Here is a 24206-nt window from a genome sequence, read left to right on the forward strand (position 1 = left end):
CCCGGCTACGCTGCTACTGACTTTCTGACACACACAAACTGAGATAATCGATGCCTGAAGCCACCAGGTTTTAGGATCATTTGTTATGTAGCAATTGGTAACTAATACAGTATTATATCTGTCCTAAACACTAAAATAATGAGTTGAAACACACCCTGGCAGGGAGATAAATCTTATACTTAGAATCACTACATTCTTTACCCAAGGACACAAATGACAGCTTAGTAGCAATTTATCTTTTCCAAGAAAAAAATGAGACAACTGAGCACAAAACTGTTTCTCTTGAATTTAGGATTTGGTTTTAGAGCTGGGGGAGAATCAGAATAGGTTAGTAACTTGATTTCTGTGGTAAGATAAATGATTTTCCAAAAAGAAGTCCTTGAAGATCTTGATGGTGATTCACATACCAAAGCTGGCAGCTCACTGTTGCTTCTATCCTGTGATATAGCCACTAAACACAGGGCATTTCAGTAGGAAAATTTGAGATTTAATTGTGGCTCAGGCTCAACGGGGATAATCCAGGAGAATGACAGAAAGTCAAGGAATGCAGTTTCCTCAGATTGTTTATAAATCCACAAGTCAAGTCACAGGCATGCCTCCTACTGACACAGGCATATGTGTCATCCTGCTTTGCACATAAAAAGCTAAATTAATTACTAGATGAACTTGGATAAAGCCAATCTTAAAATTTTATCTTACTGGGAATAAACAATATTCCAAGAAAATACAGTCCTACTTCTTACATAACTCGGAAAGCATCTTGCATGAAACTATCTCTGAGGGTGCTATGGGCTGAAATGTGTCCCCGCGCAAATTCACACGGTGAAGTCCTAACCTCCAGGACCTCATGATGGAACTGTAATTAGAGAGAGGGTCTTTAAAGAAGTAATTAAATTAAAAGAGGTCATTAGGGTGGGCCCTACTTCAATATAATTGGTGTCCTTAGAAGAGATTAGGACACAGACACACGCAGAGGGAAGACCATGTGAAGACACAGGGAGACTATGACCATCTACAAGTCATAAAGTGTGTACAGTAAAACAGCAAGAGAATTAACATAACCAACTCCATTTTTTTTTTTTTTTTTTTTTTTTTGAGACAGAGTTTCGCTCTTGTTACCCAGGCTGGAGTGCAATGGCGCGATCTCAGCTCACCGCAACCTCCGCCTCCTGGGTTCAGGCAATTCTCCTGCCTCAACCTCCTGAGTACCTGGGATTACAGGCACGTGCCACCATGCCCAGCTAATTTTTTGTATTTTTAGTAGAGACGGGGTTTCACCATGTTGACCAGGATGGTCTCGATCTCTTGACCTTGTGATCCACCTGCCTTGGCCTCCCATTTTTATTTAAGGGGGTCTTACCAATTCCTGCACAAAGGCAAGGATAATTTTAGAGCACTAACGTAACAGGTAAAAACAGCAGTCAAGTAGTTTTTAAAACAAACTCTGAGATTAAAGGAGAAGTGTGTGAACAACTATGTTTCGTAGAAGATTTATAGGAGCACTGTGACTTGACTAAGGACAAAGATATTCCCAACCTCCTTGGACCCTTGCTGGTGTCCAGATGTCTGTAGTCGTCAGTTACCTCTTCATCCCAACCCTTTCCCTTCTCCCTGCCTTAACATAAAAACAGCCTAAAATGTTTTCTGACTTGAGAGGATCCTCTGGGACACTGGTCCACCATCTTTGTTTGCTGGCTCTCCAAATAAACCTGCTTTTCCTCCCACCAACTCTCATCTCTTGTACATGGCTTTCACATGGTAAGCAGCTGAACTTGGGATTCAGTTGCAAGAGACCTCAGAAGAAACCAATCCTGCCAACACCTTGCTCAGAATTCTAGCCTCCAGAATTGTGAAAAAATACATTTCTGTTGTTTATGCCGCTCATAGTCTGTGGTACTTTTATAAGGCAGCCTTACAGAACTAATACAGAGGGTTTTCTGGTTGCCCTTGTGTTTGCTAGATCCTCCGTGATTCAAAATCTGGTCACTTCCACTAATCATGGCAACCACGCCATCAGATAATTAATGTGCAGACCATGATGTTACATTCTGTTTCGAAAAGCATATCACAATGACACTAGACCCCCACATTATCTATCAGTAAACTGTTAAAACTGAGGTCTCTTTTACTCTGGCCTTCTTGACTTTTACCAATGCTTCAGAGCAGGGAGAAAAAAAAGAGAAGAATTAACTTGAACAACTTAAGTGGAAATAATTGAACAATGAGGTCCTTCTTCAGTCTAACTTTGGAAGAGTTTCTGAAACTTGATGACCATAATCGAGGGCAAAAGACTTACTGGAGGAATGTCCAGTGTGTTGAATGCGGGTTTAGAGATTATTTGCTGTGATAGTGTTGAAGCTGAGCAGCTGGGATGGAGAGGGGCCGTGTCCCTGAAGTTAACAGAGACCTGGCCATCACTTAGGATAACATTCTCGGGTCAATAGGTACAGCTAGTAAAACTGAGAGGGAAAGGAAAGCTTTGAAGTTGAACAGCTAAGGAGAATTTTTAGGCTGGGAGTGGTGGCTCATTCCTGTAATCCCAGTACTTTGGAAGGCTGAGGCTTCCAGTGATCCTCCTGCCTCAGCCTCCCAAAGTAAGGGACAACATAGTGAGACTCCCATCTCTAAAAAACAATAATAATAATAATAATAATTTAAAATTAGCCTGGTGAAGCAGTGTGGACCTGTAGTCCCGGCTACTTGGGAGACTGAGGCAGGAGGATCCCTTGAGACCAGGAGTTGGAGGCTGCAGAGAGCTATGACTGTGCCACTGTACTCCAGCCTGGGTGACAGAGCAAGACACGTCTCAAGAAAAAAAAATGTAAAGAGAAGTAATAGTAGTGACAAATTATTCTGAAGTCCAAATCCCACAGAAAATAGCAAGAAAGGAAAAGGTCAAAGGTCAGTTTACTACATCTAATGTGTTGAATGTTTACTATGCCTAGTGCTGTGGCAACTGTTCAACGTGCACACCGTTTAATCTCCACTCCAATTCCATGACAGGTGTTATTATCAGGCCCAAAGATAAATAAGCTCAGAGAGGTTAAATTACATATCCATTAAGTAAGACACAGAGTTACATATTTTTGTATAATAAAATGATTAAAATTATGTATACATTCCCTTTTCTAAAAAATGTGATTACTAAAAAATTAAAAATTACATGTGAGCTTGTATTACGTCTACAGAACAGCACTACACTACATCTATTAGCTTCTTGAAATGTAGAAAGAAAAGTAATTTATTTGCTTAATCACAGTAGACATTTAACTAGAAATCTAAGGAATTAAAAGCTTTCACACTTACAAAACGAGATGAGTTATCATTTTTCACAGTCTTCGCATTTCCAAATGATTCCAGAATTGGATTTGCTTGCAAAAGCTGCCGTTCAAGTTCCCCCTAAAAGACATTACACACACACACACACACACACACACACACACACACAGAGAGAGACACACAAATAACAGCAGATGCATGTTAATGTTTTTACTCAAGTTATCAGGGAAAATTTTTTTTTAAAAAAGAAACTGCATCCTTTCCTCAGATCTTTCATTCTATCTGCCATCCAGCAACTTTTGTTGGCTTCTTAATCCTGGTTATGATAATAAACTCTACTAAAAGAAAAAAATTAGCATCTATAAAGTGATCACAAGGAGAAGAAAATGTCACACTGAACAGAGAAGATAAACTCAAGCACAGGGCACATAAATCAGGCACAGAATTTTGAAAATAAAACAGACTGGCTTTCATGAAATGAAATTTTGTATGATACTCCAATTAAGAACATATTAATGCTTCTAAAAAAAGAGAACATATTAATACTTCTGTTTAACTCCGCCTTATGTGAAAGCTTTAAGGCAGTTAATTTAACAGTTACTACTGTATTGATATAACACTTTCCAGTTTTCCAAGGAATTTCATATAATATCTCTATCATACGGACAGGGCAATGTCTTCACCTCCACTTTCAGAGGATGGTAAAGATGTTGATGCTACTGACTTGTTCAGATTTGAAAGGCTGAGTAGAGAGTATTTGGTATAATGTCTGCTTTAGTCAGTGTCTTTACTTACATGAGGCTATAAAACACATTTTACAAACAAAAGATGTATATTAATATGTACTTTAATCATAAAAGACAACAGAGCTGTATGCGAAAGCATGATGCCATTTCTGGCCATGAAAAGCACTAGAAGTGATGTTATGTTTCTGGAATGTAATTTCAGAATTATATTTTATGACTTAAATAGACCTGCTTTTTCCAAACATAAATCTTACCCCTATATTTTAAAATACCCACAGTATTTTGGACCTAAAGAAAAACTAACTAAATAAAAACTGCTAGGAAATGTGATACTCTAAGCAGAAAAGGTGCATATAAAGAACCTCACATAAGGCTTTTGAATTAGTGGCATTTGGTATGTGATGTACTGTATCACCATCAAATTCAGAAAAAGAACAAATATATGTCATCCATATAGTTCTGCCATGCCACCCTGGTGTAGACTGTCACTCAGCTGAAAGGGTGGGGAAGTGTTCCTGAGGCACATTACATAGGAAGGGGGCCTGTTCTGTGTACGTCCTTTACAGCATGATCCGGACCGTCTGCATGTTCACAGGTCTTAACTAGTCTACAACCACGTTCAACCGAAACCAGTCAGGAACCAGTCTTGTTGAGAACCTCAAGCTACATGGATGTCGTTACATGACATCACTTCATTTTCTTGGCATTAGACAGTTTCCTCCCTACACAACAAATCTTCCGGTTTGTTAACTTCAAAACCCTTACCAGATTATTTTTGCTGTAAGTTTTTCTACACCATTACCTACTGCCAAACCTTCTTAAGCATGGTATCCCAAACAACTCTGATGACTGAGAGCCATCATTAAAAATGACAGTCATTATTTGGTTGTAGTATAGACTGCATTTCCCCCAACTGGGTCAGCAGTCACTTCCATCAGCATTCCTATGACTAATATCTTGCAAAGCCCTTGGTATATTCACTTTGCATCAACTGTTGGGTCTCTAAAAGCCTTTTTGTTTTAAACCTAATTCAATCTATGTGATGAGAATGTGGAAACTTGGAAAAACACTGGCATTCTGGTAAGCGGGGCATTACCTTAATACTAAATATCTACTGTTAGACTATGGATTTCTTAAAATCACACGCTATCCTACCAAGTCATAAGAAAAAGACTTTCATAGTCCATCTTTAAAGAGTTTTCCCAACTTGGAGATAAAGCCAGTAATGCATATCTTATTTTAGTATTACTTAGATATGGCTAAAAGGATTATTTGGGTCAAATTTTTTATTGGTTCTTTTCTTTTCCCGTGTGTGTGCATGCATGTGTAAGAGTGTGTGTGTGTGTGTGTGTGTGTGTGTGTGTGTGAGACAGAGAGAGAGAGAGAGAGAGAGAGAGAGAGAGAGAGAAACAGAGATCCACTGATTCTATTCTTCTTGGGTTGGCTTCAAGTAACCTGGTTGTATCCCCTGTGCCTAACTCAGTATCAGGTCAAAATGATGCTTGGGAAATGTTTGCTGAATGAATGTATAATCAGAGGTTCCACAGGTGTCCAACTCTTTAAATGTGAGGACTTTTTTGCTTATCTGTGATGGCAGATATCATGAAAATGCACAAACCTTTTTTTTGAAATAGTTTTTCAGCTATTGTTAGCGTATTGTATGCATAGCCCAAGACAATTTTTCTTCTTCCAGTGTGGCCCAGGGAAGCCAAAAGGTTGGACGCCCAGAATCCTAGTAGTATTTGGGGAGGGGATGGTGGTGAGCCAAAGGCAGCAAGAAGATTTATGGGTCCTCATAGTCACCATGGTAATTGTGGACTCATGCACTCCTCCGTTCCTGCTGTTGGTCCCACGACATTAATAGTGTCATGGTATTTTTGTGGACATTGGTGAGATTAAGTAATAATCTCAAAAACTCATAAATAAATCGCCAAAAACCTGGCACAAAGCCAATTATCATAGCATATAGAAATTAACATGAAATAAGGTAATTTCTGTGGTGACCAATTTCATAATTAGATAAATGGTGCTAACAAATCTCAACCAAATTATGAAGGCATTTATAAACCATCAGGGGGCAGTGACTATTCACTTTTCCTCTAGAAGTGGATGGGCAATGTCTCTTGTTTCTATTCTATAATATTATTTTAGAATATTAAAAAAAAAAGCGGCTTAGCTATTGAAATGATTTTTAAAGTTCTAAATAGTTAGAGTTATATAATGCTTTAAAGATTTACCAGTAATAGTGAAAACTATACTCCTGGGTTTATTACATAGTATATAATATACGCTTCACTATATGATACAGCATTAGTTTGAAATGGTTAAAAATATATACCTCTTTCAAAACTCCAGTTCAGCCAGCAAGGGGACTCAGGCTGGGATTGGGCTATACCTTGCAGGCCTGGCAGGGCAGAGCTGCAGGAGGGTTAAAAGTAGGCAGCAGCAACCAATCACATATTGAAAACCAGACTCTAATCTCAATTGGCAGGCTCTAATTACTTACTACTTGCTATCTATCACCTTTCTGTCTTGGTTCAGGACAGTTTAAGTCAGGTTGAAGAAGGACACAAAATTGTCTTGAATATGACTGGAAAGACAGGGAGGTGAGTGAGCTGGCTTGAAGGAATCATTCGTAGTGGATGGTCAAGTTTTAGAACTTAATCATTTTCAAGTTTGCTCTGAAATGGCACTGTGTTGAAGTTTTGGAGTGGCAATGAACTGTGCTAGACTTTGAGGGTCTCTAAGAGTAACCTCTTATGAGGGAAGAGGGCACACAGATGCTACATCTGCAGTCAGCTGGTGAATACTAGGGGGATATAGCCAAGTAAGACCTTTAATTTTGTTATAAAAAGTATAACAAAGGTTCATAGATAAATGTTTATTTAAAGTTTACTTAAGTATTGTAACTTTAATTTTGAAAACTGATTTGCTTGTATTTGTTCATATTTTGAAAATGAAGACAAAATTTAAAAGGTAAACATAAAAGACTGAACACACCACTCATTAGGATGGCTTTAATAAACACAGACAACACCAAGTGTCGATGAGGATATGGAGAAACTCAAACTCTCACACATCGCTGGTGAGACTGTAGGATGGTGCAGTCTCTTTAAAAATGCTTAACAGAATTACCATATGACCCAGCAATTCTACCTCTAGGTATCTACCCAAGAAAAAAGAAGTATGTTCTCATCATAACTTGTACATGAGTGTTCATAGCAGCATTAATTATAATGGCCAAAGAGTAGAAGAAATCCATATCCATTAACTGATGAATGAACAAACAAAATGTGATACATATTTAATATAATAGAATATTATTTGGCCATAAAAAGGAATGAAGTACTTCTATGTGCTAGAATCTGGATGAACCTTGAATATATTATGCCAAATGAAAGAACCGCCAGGTAGGACCACATATTATATGATTACATTCACATGAAATGTTCAGAATAGGCAAATTCAGAGAGACAGAAAGTAGATTAGTGGTTGCCAGGGGCTGGGGGGAAATAGGAGGTGACGGCTAATGGGTATGGAGTTTCTTTTGGGGTGATGATTTGTTCTAAAATTGATTATGATAGTAATTGCATCATGTAAATATACTAATAACACTATATTGTATACTTCCAATGGGTATATTGAATGGTATGTGACTTATGTCTCAATTACGTTGTTTCAAAAAAGAATGAGTAGATAAACAAGCAAATAAAGAAAGGATTGACAAAATCAGGGGCCTGGAAATGCCCTCTCCTTTGTGTTTACAATTCATACTACTGTTTAGTGATAAAATGCTGGATGTATACAAATAGTTCCTTGGAATTTAACTTTTGCTTATAAAGTTAAATATAAAATCATAGGCCAGTGGTATCAAATCAACCAAAAGAAACTGTGACCCTGCAAAGTACAGACTTTTCACATAGTAACTATAACTTTAAGGCAATCATTCAAGTGGGGTGAGGAAGTCGCAGATAGTGGCACCCAGCGGGTGGAGAAGTAACTTTTTGACAGGACCCTTCCTGGGTGTGACCATTTTCTACCATGCTGTTAAGCATTTCATGTGCTTCAGTTGTGTTGGGGAAGAAAAAGTGAGAACAAGTATTCTTCTAATATTTTTTAAAACATCAGCATAGCTACTGCTTAACTACTATTAAAATCAACTTGGGAAAAGCAGCACTGAAGACTGTGTGCACAGTGGGCTCATGCAGTACGACATGCAAATCGGCAATGACCGGGAAGCATGGCCCAAAGAAGCTGCTGCCTTCTTTGGGAGAACGTGCTTCCCAGGGATTGATTTGACCCAAAGTAAAATCTAGGTGGGGTAGGCATGCTACTCACATACAACAGGGATCCACTCTGTAGTTTAAAATGACATCGAAACAAAATGTTAACCACAATGATGTATGTGTTCCATAGGGAATTTTGAAAACATAAATCTGTGTATTAATTGCTTAATACTATTTCAGTAGTGACACAAGTACATATTAAAAGGACTTTTAGCAAGTACTTCTAAAGCTTACAGAAAAGCTGGTTTCTGGTCCAGATTTTCCTTCTTTAATTGGCAAAGAAGCTTTTAAATATCCTACGGGATAATGATTATTTCATTAACCCTTTGTATCAGTGGTCTATTCTGCAGCTAAAGGAGCAAACAGACATCACAGGCTTTCATGAGTACAGTACAGCTTTGGTGGCTGGCAATCTCTTAAGAATCTTAAGAACGATATCTTAAAATACAGTGTCTATGGCAATTCCTTAGATATTTATGATCATTTCTTTATATTAACAGATCATTTCCCTAACTCAATGTTATTGTTTCTTGCTTTATATTACCTTTGTATCATTATGTTTGTGGAAGACAAACCAAAGCCATTCCAGTGCTAGGGAAAGGATTAATCCAAGTATAGATGCCCTACTCTATCCAAGGAATCTGGCTCAGGTCTGTCCTCCTCCTCCTCCCAGGTGTGAGAAATAGAGGTCATGCTATGATTCTTGGTTTCTTCATTGCTATGCTCTGGGGAGCCAAAAGGCAAGCTTCTGATAATTAGGAAGAATAACCGTCTTCCACTATTTGCCCAGCATAAGAAAACTGTAATTTATTTTATTTTACTTATTTATAGAGATGAGGTCTCGCTCTGTTGCCCAGGCTGGAGTACAGTTGTGTGATCACAGCTCACTGCAGCCTCGAATACCTATCACAGACAATCCTTCTGTCTCAGCCTCCCAAGCAGCTGGGACTATTGAGGACGTACCACTGTGCCCAGCTCTAATATATTTCATATGTTAAATACAATTGGGCTTTTAGTTTAAAACACATACATATAGGCAGAAACTATGCCATGCCATAAAAATTTAACATATCAGAAATTTATCAGCTCCAAAGGTACAACTTTAAAAGGTGTAGCCCCAAATTAAAAATGTAGTGTATGGCATAAAGCTAGGTTTCCATGTATCTGGTAAGTATCCAAATAATTCCACCTAGTATATGACATATGAAACCATCAATTATAGGCTTCATAAACATGCAGTTCAATGTCATGATAAAAGGGCAAATAAATATTAAAATGTATCTAGAAAACAAATTTAAAGCAAAACAGCATGCGCTTCTCATGAAAGAATAAGGCTCTAAGCAATAAATTTTCACAATCAAATTTTTTTTAATGATAGATTTCACTTACAACTAGTGGTATTTGATTCTAGCAGAGACTCAATCTACAGACAGAAATTAGTGCAAACACTCAAGACTAAGAAGCATAAAGAAAAGCACTTGCCTGGTGTTTCACTGGTTTAGGCGATTCCTGCTGTTCATTACAAACAGATAAATGCAAATGTTAGCAAGTTTGAGTCTTTGCCTAGCAGTAAGCCATTTCCAAAGCACCAAGCAAATGTGCAGTTGAGAACTGTAGAAGCTGGTTTGGCCAGCATTCTCTCAGGCTGTATTAGCTACCACTTCTGCATGTTTAAAAATTAAGGATAACTGACATTTCTATTCTTACCCTTTTTCCTACCATCACTTCTTCCCATATCTCTACCCCGCCTCAAGCTGCTGTGGGTAGTAGCAACAGGCTTCTGCAGGTTCAGAAAGAACTGCTAAAAATGAGGGCTAAAAATGAAAGAAATGCTAAAATTTTTAGCAGAAAAGAACTGCTAAAAATTTTTGGTGGAAAATAAGTCTCCATAAGTACTGCTGAACAATTCTCACCAAATCTTTGCAAGAAATTAGGCATACAAGCCACAACCATAATTCCAGTTTGCCCTGTCAGAAAGCCTATTTAACAGCAATTTCCTTGTATCCTTGCTTCTGGAGTGGAAAAAAGTGTTGCTGGGTAGGTGGCAGGGAGTGGGTGGAGACAAGGGAGCTGTCAATTATAGCAGTGTGCAGAGTGGATTGGCTTCCTTATTTTTGTTTCTGAAATTATAAATTTAAAAAAGAAGGTTTAAAACACAACAGAGAAGAAACTTACAGGAATATTATGGTCCTTTCTTCCTTTATGTGAAGAAGCAACATGGGCAAGGTACTGAATAACTTTCTTTGTATTTTCTGTCTTCCCAGCACCTGACTCACCCCTGGAAGAAATAATTAATATAGGCTGCTTTAATGAAAGCACAGCACATGCATTCCAAAATTACAATTGATAAAATTAAATTGTACTGGAACAATAATCAATAAAAAATAAAAAGAGAATAGAAAAATAACTCAGCAGTAGTTAGAAAATTATTCTTGTAAGAGGTATTAAATAATAAACCCAAATAATTATTTGTCTTCTTTGAGACAGAGTCTCACTCTATCACCAGGCTGGAGTGCAATGGCACGATCCCAGCTCACTGCAACCTCTGCCTTCTGGCTTCAAGCAATTTTTGTGCCTCAGCCTCCTAAGTAGCTGGGATTACAGGTATATACCACCACGCCTGGCTTATTCTTATATTTTAGTAAATATGGGGTTTTGCCATGTTGGCCAGGCTGGTCTCAAACTCCTGGCCTCAAGTGATCTGCTCACCTCGGCCTTTTAAAGCTCTGGAATTACAGGCCTCAGCCACTGCACCTGGCCAACCCAAATATTTCTTGATAGATGCCAGTAAGAGGACACAGGAAAATGTTCATAATACTTTTTTTCCCTTGAGGGTGGGAGGTTCTACCAGAGAAGTGAAATTTATTAGAACATTCAGGAAGAAAACTCTTTAGTACCATAAACATATCCGGCACTACAAACAGAATCCCTAAAACAATTAAATTATTATGATTTAATCTGAAGGAGCTGAAAGAACTCTGAGATGCCTGCTGGTACTGATATTCATCTTCAAAGCTACCAAAAGCCTTCTCAGATCCCCCTCTCAGAGCAGGCTGGTGACAATTTGCTTCCTGGTGTCAATGTTGTACCTCATTCACGCCTTGTTAAAGATCTTCCCATTATTTGCTGGCCTCGTAGGCCGGGTTCCTGATGGCAGGGCCTATAGCCTCATATATTTATTTACCAGTGTTTTGCTTCTTCTTTTTTTTTTCTTTTTTTCTTTTTGAGACAAAGTCTTGTTCTGTTGCCCAGGCTGGCGTGCAGTGGCATGATCTTGGCTCACTACAACCTCTGCCGCCTGGATTCAAACAGTTCTGCCTTCAGCCTCCCAAGTAGCTGGGACTATAGGCACATGCCACCATGCCTGGCTAAGGTTTTGTATTTTTAGAAGAGACAGGGTCTAGCCATGTTGGCCAGGCTGCTCTCAAACTCCTGACCTCAAGTCACCTGCCTAGCCTGTGTTCTGTTTCTTTTTAATCCTTGTAACCTTACCCAGTGTTGACACATAGCAGGCATAATTTGTTGTCAAAATAAGTGATTACTATGAATTTTGTTGTGAATGCGGATAAATACCACCACTTTAAATGATTCATATTTACAAGCAAGGCTGGCACATTTAAAAAGTTGCTTTTCATTTCTACTCAGTACTAAGCTTGAAATTCAAACAAGCTGCTACACACACAGTGACACCTGAATTATGGCCTCTGCTCAAACACTGACGCTTCCCTAAGACATGATCAAAACAAACCTAACTTTACAATCAACAACATTCTCAATTTGGATTATAACAAAAATTTCAATATCTAATTAATTTTTCTTAAAAAAAAACCCAAATTCAAAAACATTCTATACATTGCCAACAAATAATCCTCTAAGCATTCAATCTAAGAATTGAAAATCTAGTGTTTCTAACAAAGCTGGACTCTTTCTTGGAATTGTACTATTTGGGCCAGGTACAATGGTTCATGCCTGTAATCCCAGCACTTTGGGAGGTCAAGGCTAGAGAATTGTGCTAGCCCAGCTACTCAGGAGGCTGAAGTGGGAAGATCTCTTGAGCCTAGGAAGTTGAGGCTGCAGTGAGCTGTGATTGTGCCACTGTACCCCAGCCTGGGCAACACAGTGAAACCCTGTCTAAAAAAAAAAAAAAGAAAAGAAAAGAAAGAAAAAAAGAATTATACTGTTTGAAGTGCCCAAAACTTAAATTTTTTGGTAGCCTTATCTTTTTGGTTGCATTATCTTCTTAACTCTGCACCCTGATAACCACAATCTCAACCACAGGGAAGGTTGGTTGAAGAAACCCTAGTGATCAACTGCTGGCCTCGAGTAAGGAAATTTTCTTTTCTGGGCCTCAGTATCCCAAATCTATAAAATGCAGGCATTGGATTAGATCCTTTCTAGTCCCAGGAACTGATAATTCTAGACATAATCCACGTATTGGTTTATAAGACTATGTCCTATAATAAGTTTATTAACCATCCCTCATGCTATAGTAACATTAGTTCCCTTCTCTGTTTCTCTCCATCCAGAAGTGTTTTAATCTTAGGTACTCAAATCTACCAAGTTTTTCTTTTAAGGTTTCTGCCCACTATTCATGCTAAAAGAGGCCTCTCTGGCAACCGAGATTACATCAATCTGTACTCTCATTTTTATATCATCTGTATTATTAAACCCATCTGTTTTTTTCCTTTACAACTTTGATAGTTTCATTTTTACAGCTGAATCTTCAATCTGAAAAAATTTATGATTTGGGATTTAATCTAATTTTTCCCCCTAGATGATTCAGCCCACATCCCAGTATCAAAGACATTCATTCTCAGGTGATATAAAATGTTATCTTCTAGCCGGGCGTGGTAGGTGCCTGTAATCCCAGCTACTAGCCGAGATCTTGCCTCTGCACTCTAAGCTTTGGAGACAGAGCGAAACTTCATCTCAAAAAAATAAAATAAATAGAAGAACAGTAATTAAATAAGAAAAACAGGTAAGAGTATTAGATTACAGGGATATAAGGAATGCTACAAAAGACACTAAAAGGAAAAAGAGAAGGAAGGACAGCCCCCCCTCTAGATACGAAGGTCAGGGAAAAGGCTCCTGAAAGATGAGCAAGAACTAGCAGGTGAAGAGCTGAGGAACGTGTTCAGAAAGATGGAGAGGTAAATCCTGGCACCTGGCCATCACTTCCTGGACTACACCAAGCTCTTGATATAAATAACAATCAGGGGAGGAGGTGGCCAGAAAGACTGATGGAGCAGGAAGGGGAGGGATGCCATGGACTCCGGAGGTCATGGTAAAGAATCTGGGTTTTATTCAAATGTAATTTCTTATTAGCTATCATGGTGGTCTCTCTGTTTTATTCTTAACTTTATTAGAAATACTTAAGTGTTTCCATGTTAATCGTGATGTTGGTTGTTGGTTTCAAAAAGATAATTTCTTATTATGCCAAGAAATGTGCTTCTTTCTTAGACTAATGATGACTTGTCTCAAGTATAGTTATGACTGTTAACTTTCCAGCCTGGTTTGTCTCTGAGGTGTCCCAGCTAACTTCCTCATTGGACATGCTTCATGTGTCCTTAAAGCATTTTTTCCTGCCTGTCACACTTATGCAGCCATACTTCAACAACAGCTTATGAATCCGGCTAAATTTTACATATTTCTTGTCTAAGGTAACTCTGCTATAGAAAATATGGCTTCAAAAACAGATGTATTCAAAGTCTTACTGTTGAGCTCCCAAGAGGATAGACTATGGATCTTATATTCCCCACTGTAAAATAGCTCCTAATGCATAGAGCTGTTGAAGAAAAAATACAGCCCAACTAGAGCATAAAATTGGCATTCAATAAACATTATCCATTATTGTCCACTCAAATATCCATCTATTATACATGAGGTGATTTGAATTACTAAACTTTATGAATCAATAGTTAGGACAGTGGTTAAGAACCTGAGCTGGAGTCAAAATGACCTATCTAGATTCAAACCCTTCTACTACTCCCTAGCTATGGAGCTTTAGGCAAGTTACTCAGTTCTCTGAGGCTCAGTTTGTATGTCTTTAAAATGAGATTTCATAGGAATGAGATAATGCAAGAAAGAGCCTAGCATTGTCCCTGGCCAAAAGGCTCTCAATAAATGGTAGGGGTGACACCAATAGCTATGATAATGATGAAGTTGGTAATGAAAATTTTTAAAATCTGACTTTAATAAAGGAGGTGCCAGGATCAAAGGACTATAAATCTTGGAAAAACAGAAAAAACAAAATGAAATAATGAGAAATGGCTCATCTGTCCCAGATGGAAACAGAGGAGATAAAAGCAGCTTGAACGAAAGCAAGGGGAAGAGAGCCAGAAAAGAAAGCTCAGCAGACTTCTAAGAAAATTAGTGAGGAGAATCCTCAGAAAAGCGAACAACAGGCCAAGACCTCAAATAGTGAGGACAAAGGGAATATGACCTCATTTCCATCAACAAAACAAGATGTAACGGTGAAGCAGTCTTACACTTTAAGTGGCTGCTTGTTTCACCGCTAGTCTAAGACAGGACTATGGTTAAGGGGGAAGGCTGCAGTCCCCGCATGATGCTCTTTTGGAGAAGAAACCCTTCAAAGAGAGTGGTAGAAGTACAAAGCTAACAAGAGCAAAGCAAGGAGGCTTCTAGCTGGGGTGTCCTGTATCTGCTGAAGCACGTTAGGAAGCAAAAGATTAAGAGTTTCTAAATGTGTACATATTTGTGTTTCCTCAAGAGGTCTACAGCTTTGGCTTTTCAAACGGATGTGCGATCCAAAACAAAAACATAAAAAACAACAGCCTGAAGAAGCAGTGACGCAGATCATTAAATGTGACCAATTCTGAGACCTTTCTCTGAACCCCTTCTGGGCCATGGGGATTTCCCCAACGAGAAAACCTTTTTTTAGATCTTTATTGGTAAAAAATTGGTATTTTTTTTCCTGTCTGGATATTCGTAACATTGAAGTCAGCCTAGCTTCAAAATCACCCTTTGCTTGAAGTTCTTGTTTTAGATAACCTCAATTTGAAAAACACCATATACGTATTACCCCCTCTATTAACCTATACCTATACAAACATATAAGATTAGTAGATGACTTCCCATAGTTTCCAAACTCTCTTTAGAAAGCAGCTTACTATGAAAAGCAGAGATTTTGTGATCAAGACAGGCTTGGGTTCAAGTCTCCACTATCGCATTGGCACTAGCTAGTATGAGGTCTTGGATAATGTGACAGTAAATGGACATAACAGAGGCATTGCAAAGATTAACGGAGAAAACACTTCCAAGGATGTTTTTCTTTTCCTTGCATATTTGCCTAAAACATACTAAATTTCTATTTACAAGCTGATTTGATACTTTTTTCTTCCAAAACATAAATACCATTGAAGTGAGACACAGCTATAGCCATCTAATAATTTCCAAACTTTTAAGACTTGAGGATATCTAAAATAGTCATTAGAAAAGCAAATTGACTAAATCTTTGACTAAATGCTCTTTTTTTGACGAGAGAAAAGGCACACAAATTTATTTGACATGAGCATGGGGAGAATCACAGAGTGATTGCCCCTAGTTATTCTCATACAGAAATAGGGTTTAGAGAGAATGACAATCTGATCCAATCTGTGAATCACACAGTTCATGGCCGAGCTGGGAACAGAAAGAACACCAGAGTTCTATCTGACCACACAATGGTTTTTCAACTGCATGACACTGTTGCCTTAGCTATTTAATCAATTCTATTGATTTAGTTGCCTTAAAACTTTTAAGGTATGTTATTCCTAGCAGAAATCAACTGTTCTCAATCCTAGCTGGCTGGCTTGGCCATCATTACTTAATGTAATATTTGTATATAATAGAAAGGATTCCTTTACAAAAACATCAATTGTCACATCTTGATAGGCTATTGTGAGGCAATCATTATTTTATAATTTTTACATTATACTCAAATATACTTAAAAGGAAAAAAACCAACTTGCCTAAAGCAGTTAAGAGTCCAAAATATAAACAGAGTATTCTTTTTTTTTTTTTTTTTTTTGAGATGGAGTTTCGCTCTTGTTACCCAGGCTGGAGTGCAATGGCGCGATCTCGGCTCACCGCAACCTCCGCCTCCCGGGTTCAGGCAATTCTCCTGCCTCAGCCTCCTGAGTAGCTGGGATTACAGGCACGTGCCACCATGCCCAGCTAATTTTTTGTATTTTTAGTAGAGACGGGGTTTCACCATGTTGACCAGGATGGTCTCGATCTCTCGACCTCGTGATCCACCCGCCTCGGCCTCCCAAAGTGCTGGGATTACAAGCTTGAGCCACCGCGCCCGGCCTAAACAGAGTATTCTTTAAAAGGGGGGTTTAAGAGAACAGAGTAATTTCCTCATCAAGGGCGACTGCTTCGTGAATTTTAATTCTGATGAGAAGGAAAATCAACACAAGAATTTTACTGTAAGCAGGATTTCACTTTTAGTTCTATGGGGGTACAAGTATGAAAGACTACTCTCTCCTGAGAGAGGATGCAGCCTGAGTATCTTTACCACATACAAGAATGCTAGGATACTCAGATAAACAACCATTAAACAGGGGGCTTGCAAGTGGGAGCTCACAAGGCCTGGCCTGAGTCTGCAGGAACAAAAGGGTAGCTGGGTTTATCCTTTTGGGGGAAAAGTAAATTACAGAACAAATGACTAAAGAAGTGATTATAATACTTAATATATTAGCAATTAATTATTGCTAATATATTAAGTATTTCTACAGTAAACTTTTACTAATATATAAGCTATTTCCATAGCTTAAGTTTAGTTGATGTAAAATATCGTATTTTTATATGATAAAAAGAATTATGGAGAAAAAGTGAATGGGAGAGTACTCAGTCTCTTTATAATTTAATTGGTAAAGAAGAATGTTCACTTTTATAGCTGTAGTCCAGAGGACTTCTAAGTAGGCCAGCAACAACTTTTTTAAAAGGCAAAATATAAACATCATATTTAAAAAAAAATAGTAGGGCTGCGGAGACAAAGGTGATTAGACACACTCAATTTCCAGAAAGAAATGAGTCAGTTATTGGTAAGCTGACTTTATAGATAGCGGAACCCCAAAATCATGTGTGTTTTCTCCATAAGGTATTTGCTGAGCATCAGGCAACGTGGGAGGTTAGGAAGCAAAAAAAAAAAAAAAAAAAAAAAGAAATGAAATGCTGACCTAAGGTAAGATGCTAAGGCAAAATTAATATAGAAAGTTTATTTGGGCCAAGGTTGAAGCCAGCTGCCCAGGACACACTTACAAGTTTCCTCGGGCCTTTGTTACAAGCAGTTTTTAAAGAAAAGAGGGAACAAGGAGTGGGCTGATACAAAACTGTGTGACAGGAATTCTCAATAACATTGATCAGTGATTGGATACACATTCCTCAACTACAGGGTATGAGTTATAGTGTCTAGTGCATGGCATTTTTTGGCTACTTGGCATCAGTTAGTTTAGAGCGCACTTAGCAGGTGGCTTTAAGAGGCAATTACCTAGTTCAAGGGGGGAGTGAAACTGTGTTTCACTCCAATGCCTCTCTCGGCCTGATAATTTAAAGGGGCTTGCATTCCTTACATAAAGTTTTTCTTTCTCAAAAGCTTAAGGAGATGCTATCAAACTACTTAATACTGATTAAGAAATAATAAGACCATGTTGTGTCTAGTTGCATTTTCTTTTTGTCATACTACATATATACAGCTACTTAATATAAAAAAATATGTAAAGTTTGTAAAGTTGACTTAACAGTTATTTTTTAAATAAAAGGTATACAAATTTATTTAACACGAGCATGGGGAGAATCACAGAGTGACTGCCCCTAAATAGTTATCTTATGCAGAAAACTTAATTAGCTTGGCTGTGGACTGTTTAAGAAGGCCCCAGTCACATGTACTTGGAGTACTGTATCTGGTGGATCTTCCAAGACACCATAGAACGTATCATATTTTCTTAAATCTAAGATACATTGTTTCACTTTTTCATATTTTTCAGGTCATAATGTAGCTTTGTAATAGATATGAACATGAAAAGCTGTTACTAAATATCACAGTTGTTGGTATCTAAAAAATTTGAAACTATTATGAGGCTGAGAGAGGTGGGGGTAGGTACCTATGCGGGGATAGGAGAGAGAACTTTCTTGGGCGATGGTACTGCTGTCTATATCTGGATAGGGGTTCACGTTATACAGTGACTCAGTAAATGAATGCTTCAGATTCATGCATTTAATTCTAAGTAAATTTTGCTTCAAAACAAAAATATGAAAATACCGGGCTTCAGTTAACACTATATGCTGAAGTACTTGGGGGGAAGTGTACTGATGTCTATCTAAAATTGAACTTGAAATGCATCCCATGAAGCGATTAATAACCCACTAAAGTGGAATGAAAATCACTTTAAACTGAAAACATCTCAACAGCCACATAAGGAAACATCATCTAAACTTTAGCAGAGTCCATAGTATATACATGTAGCTGCCACTGACCCCTCCCAGTGAGGTTCCCAAATTGGGAAAAGAGTGACCTTCAGCACTGAGAATCATGAACCCAGCTGTTCATTAGCATCAAATAGATCAAGAAAACCCTCCATACTTTCCCACTGGAGCCTTAAATTACACGAGGCCCTTCTGTCAAGGAGAGGATATACGCCTTTTATTTCCATAATTCCACAAGATACTCATCACTGAGTACATTTGTGTAAATAAATCTTATATTTTCTCTGTTAATCTGTCTATTGTCAGTTAATTTGCACGCCCCCAAGCTCTGAACCCAAGTTGCAAGAGGAAAAGTTTTCTTCCCAACCTATACAGTATAAGAAGGACTGACGGATGACAAACAGATGAAGATAGGATAAAGCAAGTACAGTAAAATATCAACAGTAGAATCTAGGTGGTAGACACATGGAGGTTCACTGCAAAATTCTTTCAACTGTGTTTTATGCCTGAAAATATTCTTAATAAAACGGAAAAAGCAATTTATAAAATAATGGAAGAAAACAAAAACATGGTACTTGATGACTGCCACTTCATACCCAAGAAGAGATAAACCCGGGTGCTAGAAGACTTACCTCATAAATCCAAGCCTATTAACTGGGGACAAAGTACAAACAAAAATGGTGTTGATCATCTAATTATAAGTGCTAGTGTCTGCAACAATGACTTTGGGTAACAAAATTAGTACTCACAAACCTTTGTCCTGTCAAACAGCAAGTCATTCCCTCCCTAAGTGCTTCCTGTTTTCAGACACTCCCAAAAGTCTTCATCAAACCACTCAACCTAAAAGAAGGTCTAAGTCTGCGCCTGGATTTGGTTGTATTCCAACACACCCCTGGTGGATTGACTAAAGTAATGGCCCCAATTATTTCAGCCTCACTTTATGATGTTTCCCACCTGACTCTTGCTTGGGAATGGGACAGCACTGTGATATAAGCAGAAACCTGAACAATGCTTACACACTGGAGCTTGCCATCTTGCTGCTGTTAAACCCTGCCACCACATTAAAAGCCAGGGCTAGACTGCTGGGGAAAGAGATGCCAGGTGGAGAAGAAACCAAGGCACCCCCACCAACAGTCAGCCAGCCATCCCACAGTTGTCTGCAGACGCAGGAGTAAGCTTCTAATGAGAAAGCTGAGCCCGGCCCAGATCAGCAGAACCGCCCAGCTGAGCCCAATCCAACTGCTGGGAAAGCTCTAGAACCATGCTGATTTGAGCCGCTAAGTTTCAGGGTGATTTGCTGTTCAGGAAAAGCTAATTTATGTAACTCCTCAAGGCTAAACAATGCTAGCAGAAAATTCATATAGCAAAGTAGACTAACTCTCATCTCCTCAAATCTCCTATCCTGCCACTCCTCCACTTACTTATTAAATACCATGTCTTCTACTTCGTAGAAAAGATAAATCATCAGATTAGTGTTTTCCCAATTCATAGCTCCCCACCCCTACTTACTGGTATTGGTACTCATCTGCCTCCTCGGCCCCATCACTGGAGGAGAGTCGCACCCCCATCAGGACCTCACTGTGCCCAGACACTCAACCTCTGTGCTCTGTATCTCATCGCCCTCCTTGCTTTCTCCATTCTCCTTCCTGGCTCCACCCCAGCCACTCCCAAAATGTTATCTTCCTCTCATCAGCATTTAATTTTGCCCACACTAAAAACACCACCAATAACTACAAAAATCCTATTGATTTCTTATCACCACTCATCTACTCTTCACCTTCTCAAAACTATTTGAAAGTAGGTGGTTTATACTTGGGTTTTTAAAAATTGTATCTTATTTTTAACATTTTCATCTCCCCTTCATACCTCAACTGCCACCTGGCTTCTACCTCCTCGTTATCCCCAGTCCACTCCAGCATCCTCCATTCTCTATTGCTGGGTCTAATGCGCACGGTGCTGCTCATCTCTCCCAGTCAATATGAAGTGCTGACCCCGCCCTCTGTCCCGAAATGCCTCTCTCCCCTTGATTGCTGCCTCACTACACCTTCTTGCCTCCTCGTATGATGGATCATTTTAGCCTTCTCTGTGGCTGTTCCTCCTCTGCCTGACCCGAGTGTAGGTTTTCCTCAGGATTCCACACTCTGCTTTCTCTCAACACATTCTTCTAAGGCAATCTCATTCATCAGCATGGCTTCCATCACCTTCCATGCCACTGGCTCTTCAGATCTACATTTCTAGCACAGATCTCTTTCTCTCTCCTGAGCTCCAAACCCACAAAACCAAGAGCCCCATGACAGCTCCACCTCAAATGCAACGTGTCCTAAACCAAACTCATTATCTTCCATTCCATACCTGTTCTCCTGCCATGTTCCCATGTCAGGAGACTTCATCAACACCTTCTCTCTTAGCTCCTTTTTCTTATGCATGTAAATCACCAAGTCCTAGTAAGTCTTCCTCCTAAACTGAACACCATTTAAATGCAACCACTTCTCTCTAGGTTCAAAACCACTTCTACACCTGAAGTCCTCACCATGTCTTGCCTAGATAACTGAATAGCTTCCTAACTAGTCCTCTTGCTTCAACTCTCCCTCCACTCCGTTTTTGACAAGGCCGCCAAAGTAATCTTTCCAATTGTGTCCTGGTGTGGATATTGTTTTATTCTGCTGTGAATGTTCAACACTTAGCACACAGTACACTAGGTACATGATAACTAATAAATGCTTATTGAGTAAAAAGAATAAATTACCGAAATGTCCAGGAGGCCTACCCTTCGACATATGAACTAAAGATGTAAGTTTCACAGATTAACATTATAAAATGTGTGAAAAGCCCAGACTGACAACTGAACATTAACACAAAATTTAAGCAACTTATATAATCTTAGTCTTAAAATAACTGCAAGGTTTACATCAAACTCTTAAAAACTACTGCTTTACTTCTCCCCTCCCCCCAGACAAAAATAATTGCTCTACTTTCCAAGAAAATCAAAAACAAATCTGAACATTCAACATTTACTTACGTGCAAAGAATTGACTGGTCCTCACGATCTATAAAACAAAACAAAACAAACAAAAAAAAGAAAGTGACCATTTGCCTGGTTTAAAAATATTTGATATAATAAAGTTGCAGTAATAGCCTATAAAATATTAGTAACTACTCCTCTCAAGCCAAGTTAATGCCTTTCCAAGCCCATTATAGAGTCCTGAATATAATCAAGCCCATTCATTATCTCCTATTATTATGCCAGAGTCTCTGGGGGTAAATAACAATAACTCAGGCTTATTCCACACAACGATTGCCTGGATGACTTCATATGTCTAATTAACCTTGATTCTCAAACCCTTCCACATATCAAATTCAACCGGGAAGTTTTATAAAAATGTATTTCCTGGCATTCCACCTCACTCAATCATTCAACTCTGGGAGGTTGGGATTAAAAACGCTTCTTTAAATAAGCTCCCCAGGTGATTCTGACACCTGGCCAGATTTGGAAACCACTGCCTTTCAGAGTGGCTTCAAGAATACTCACAACCGGAGAGGAATCATTGCTAATTTGATCTTAAAGGAGGAAAAAAAGTATTAAACACTGAGTAGAAAGCAAGCTGAAGGGGATACACATCTATAAGCATTGTCTCAAGTCAACATGTTTTATATACCAAATATAACAAAAGAATCTAACATGATTTTAAAGTGATTAATGATTTAAGGATCCAACTAAAATTTTCAAATAAAAAGGTGAAAATCAAACCCATATCTAGCCCATGGACAAAATTACCAGTATAAGATGCAGAATTTCTGATCACTTATGAGTATTATTATCCTTATTTCACAGATGAGAAAATGTTCCTCAGGGAGGTTAGGTAATCCTTCCAAGTCACACAGCTAAGAAGGGGCAAGGATGCTGGGATGAGGACCCAGGCCTGTCTGCCTCTAGCACCTGTGTGTGTTCTCAACAATATGAAAAAGTTTGTCATTGCCTAGAAAGGAACTGAGCTCACAGGGCCTGGGCCAAGTAGCTTTATGCTGCTTGCTATGTTGTATACTTGCTTTTCCTCTGGTCGATGCCTTGGATGCCCAGTGAGGATTTCACAGTAGTTAGGCATAAATAACCTCCATGAAAGAGAAGTAAGTGTTCCATTTACTATGCCATACTGTTTTTACATACTATTATTAAACCAATCCATATATTCTATGTACAAACTGAGATTTACAAAGAACATAGTACTGTCCTGCCCCCTCAAGTCGAATTTCTTTTTATTATTTTTTTCAGATTCTCACTCTGTTGCCCAGGCTGGAGTGCAGTGGCGCGATCTCAGCTCACTGCAATCTCCGCCTGCTGGGCTCAAGCAATCCTCCCACCTCAGCCTCCTGAGTAGCTGGAACCACAGGCAGGTGCCACCATGCCCAGCTAATTTTCATATCTTTGTAGAGACAGTGTTTTGCCATGTTGCCCAGGCTGGTCTTGAAATCCTAGGCTCAAGTGATCCACCTGCTTCAGCCTCCCACAATCTTGGGATTATAGGCACGAGTCATGGCACCTGGCCCTAATTTCATTCTAATACCTCATAAACCTGTGTTCTTTTTCCTTCTGGCTCAGGCAACATTCATTATTATATAGTCAATGTCGGCCTCCTTTATTCATTTACTTACACAGAGGTCACACTATATCCTTTCTTCCAACATACTCGGAATTCCTAGACCCACAAACATGGGATATCTCCTGTGTCCTTTTGGACTCAGTCCAGCTTTACCTCCTCCGGGAATAGCTTCTCCCTTAGGTTTCTCAATGTTGCCTTCTTTTAAGAGTATTTTAGAATCCAACAAACAATACTGCAGTTGACTGCTCACTAGAATGCATTGCTTGAGATCTGAGACTGTCTTATTTGCTTAGTCTCAGCATTAACAGCCTTGGTGAGCCATAGCTAGCTTTAATAAAGGTCTGCTGAGAGAAACCCAGTGCTAGGTGCCTTGTGGGCACTGGCAAGATAATAGTACCTGGAATCTTTTCTAGTTCTAGCTCTGCCACAAACTATGTATCTATAAATGAGGCATTTATTCCTTGCTGGCTGGTTCTTCACCTTCCATAATTTTACCTTTGCTTATTCCCTCTCAATATGAATCTTCAGACCCCCAAATTTTCCTGGTCTTAGCAATTTCTACAGTACTTCACCATACCAAGTTGTTTAAGGCTTTTAGAAACTAGTTTACACATTAAAGAAATCAAAGCACACAAAAATTAACCCAAATTGAATTGGCTCCTAATTCATTCAGAATGGTGTTCTTCCCGCATCTGTACATGCTATTATCATTGTCTAAAACTTGAGATCTACACTTCTGCCTGCTGCATAATTCATTTCCCTACTCTTCTTGCTATCCTCACCCCCCACCAGACAATAACAACAACAAAAAACAACTCTTTTCTAGCCAGACCCATCTATTTTTGTTATCTGTCTGCCTGATCTTGTAC

At 38.8% G+C, this 24206-nt stretch overlaps 1 protein-coding gene across 10 annotated transcripts in view; it reads right to left on the reverse strand.

Moving 5' to 3' along the window:
* The window catches only part of MYH10 (myosin heavy chain 10), a 152773-nt gene that overhangs the window by 88652 nt on the left and 39915 nt on the right, over positions 1-24206 (reverse strand). For 3 of the 10 annotated variants that reach the window (XM_039476894.2, XM_010339844.2, XM_039476896.2), the window contains exons 4-8: positions 21759-21786; positions 10487-10589; positions 9794-9823; positions 8364-8381; positions 3307-3399 (exon numbers count right to left, since the gene is read on the reverse strand). In XM_039476894.2, coding sequence (XP_039332828.1) covers positions 3307-3399; positions 8364-8381; positions 9794-9823; positions 10487-10589; positions 21759-21786 — 272 coding nt within the window. The remainder of the gene's footprint in view (positions 1-3306; positions 3400-8363; positions 8382-9793; positions 9824-10486; positions 10590-21758; positions 21787-24206) is intronic. The other 7 variants (XM_003929228.4, XM_010339846.2, XM_039476897.2 and 4 more) reach the window with 4 other exon arrangements.

Source organism: Saimiri boliviensis, chromosome 17, assembly GCF_048565385.1.
Source record: "Saimiri boliviensis isolate mSaiBol1 chromosome 17, mSaiBol1.pri, whole genome shotgun sequence".
Classification (NCBI taxonomy): domain Eukaryota; kingdom Metazoa; phylum Chordata; class Mammalia; order Primates; family Cebidae; genus Saimiri; species Saimiri boliviensis.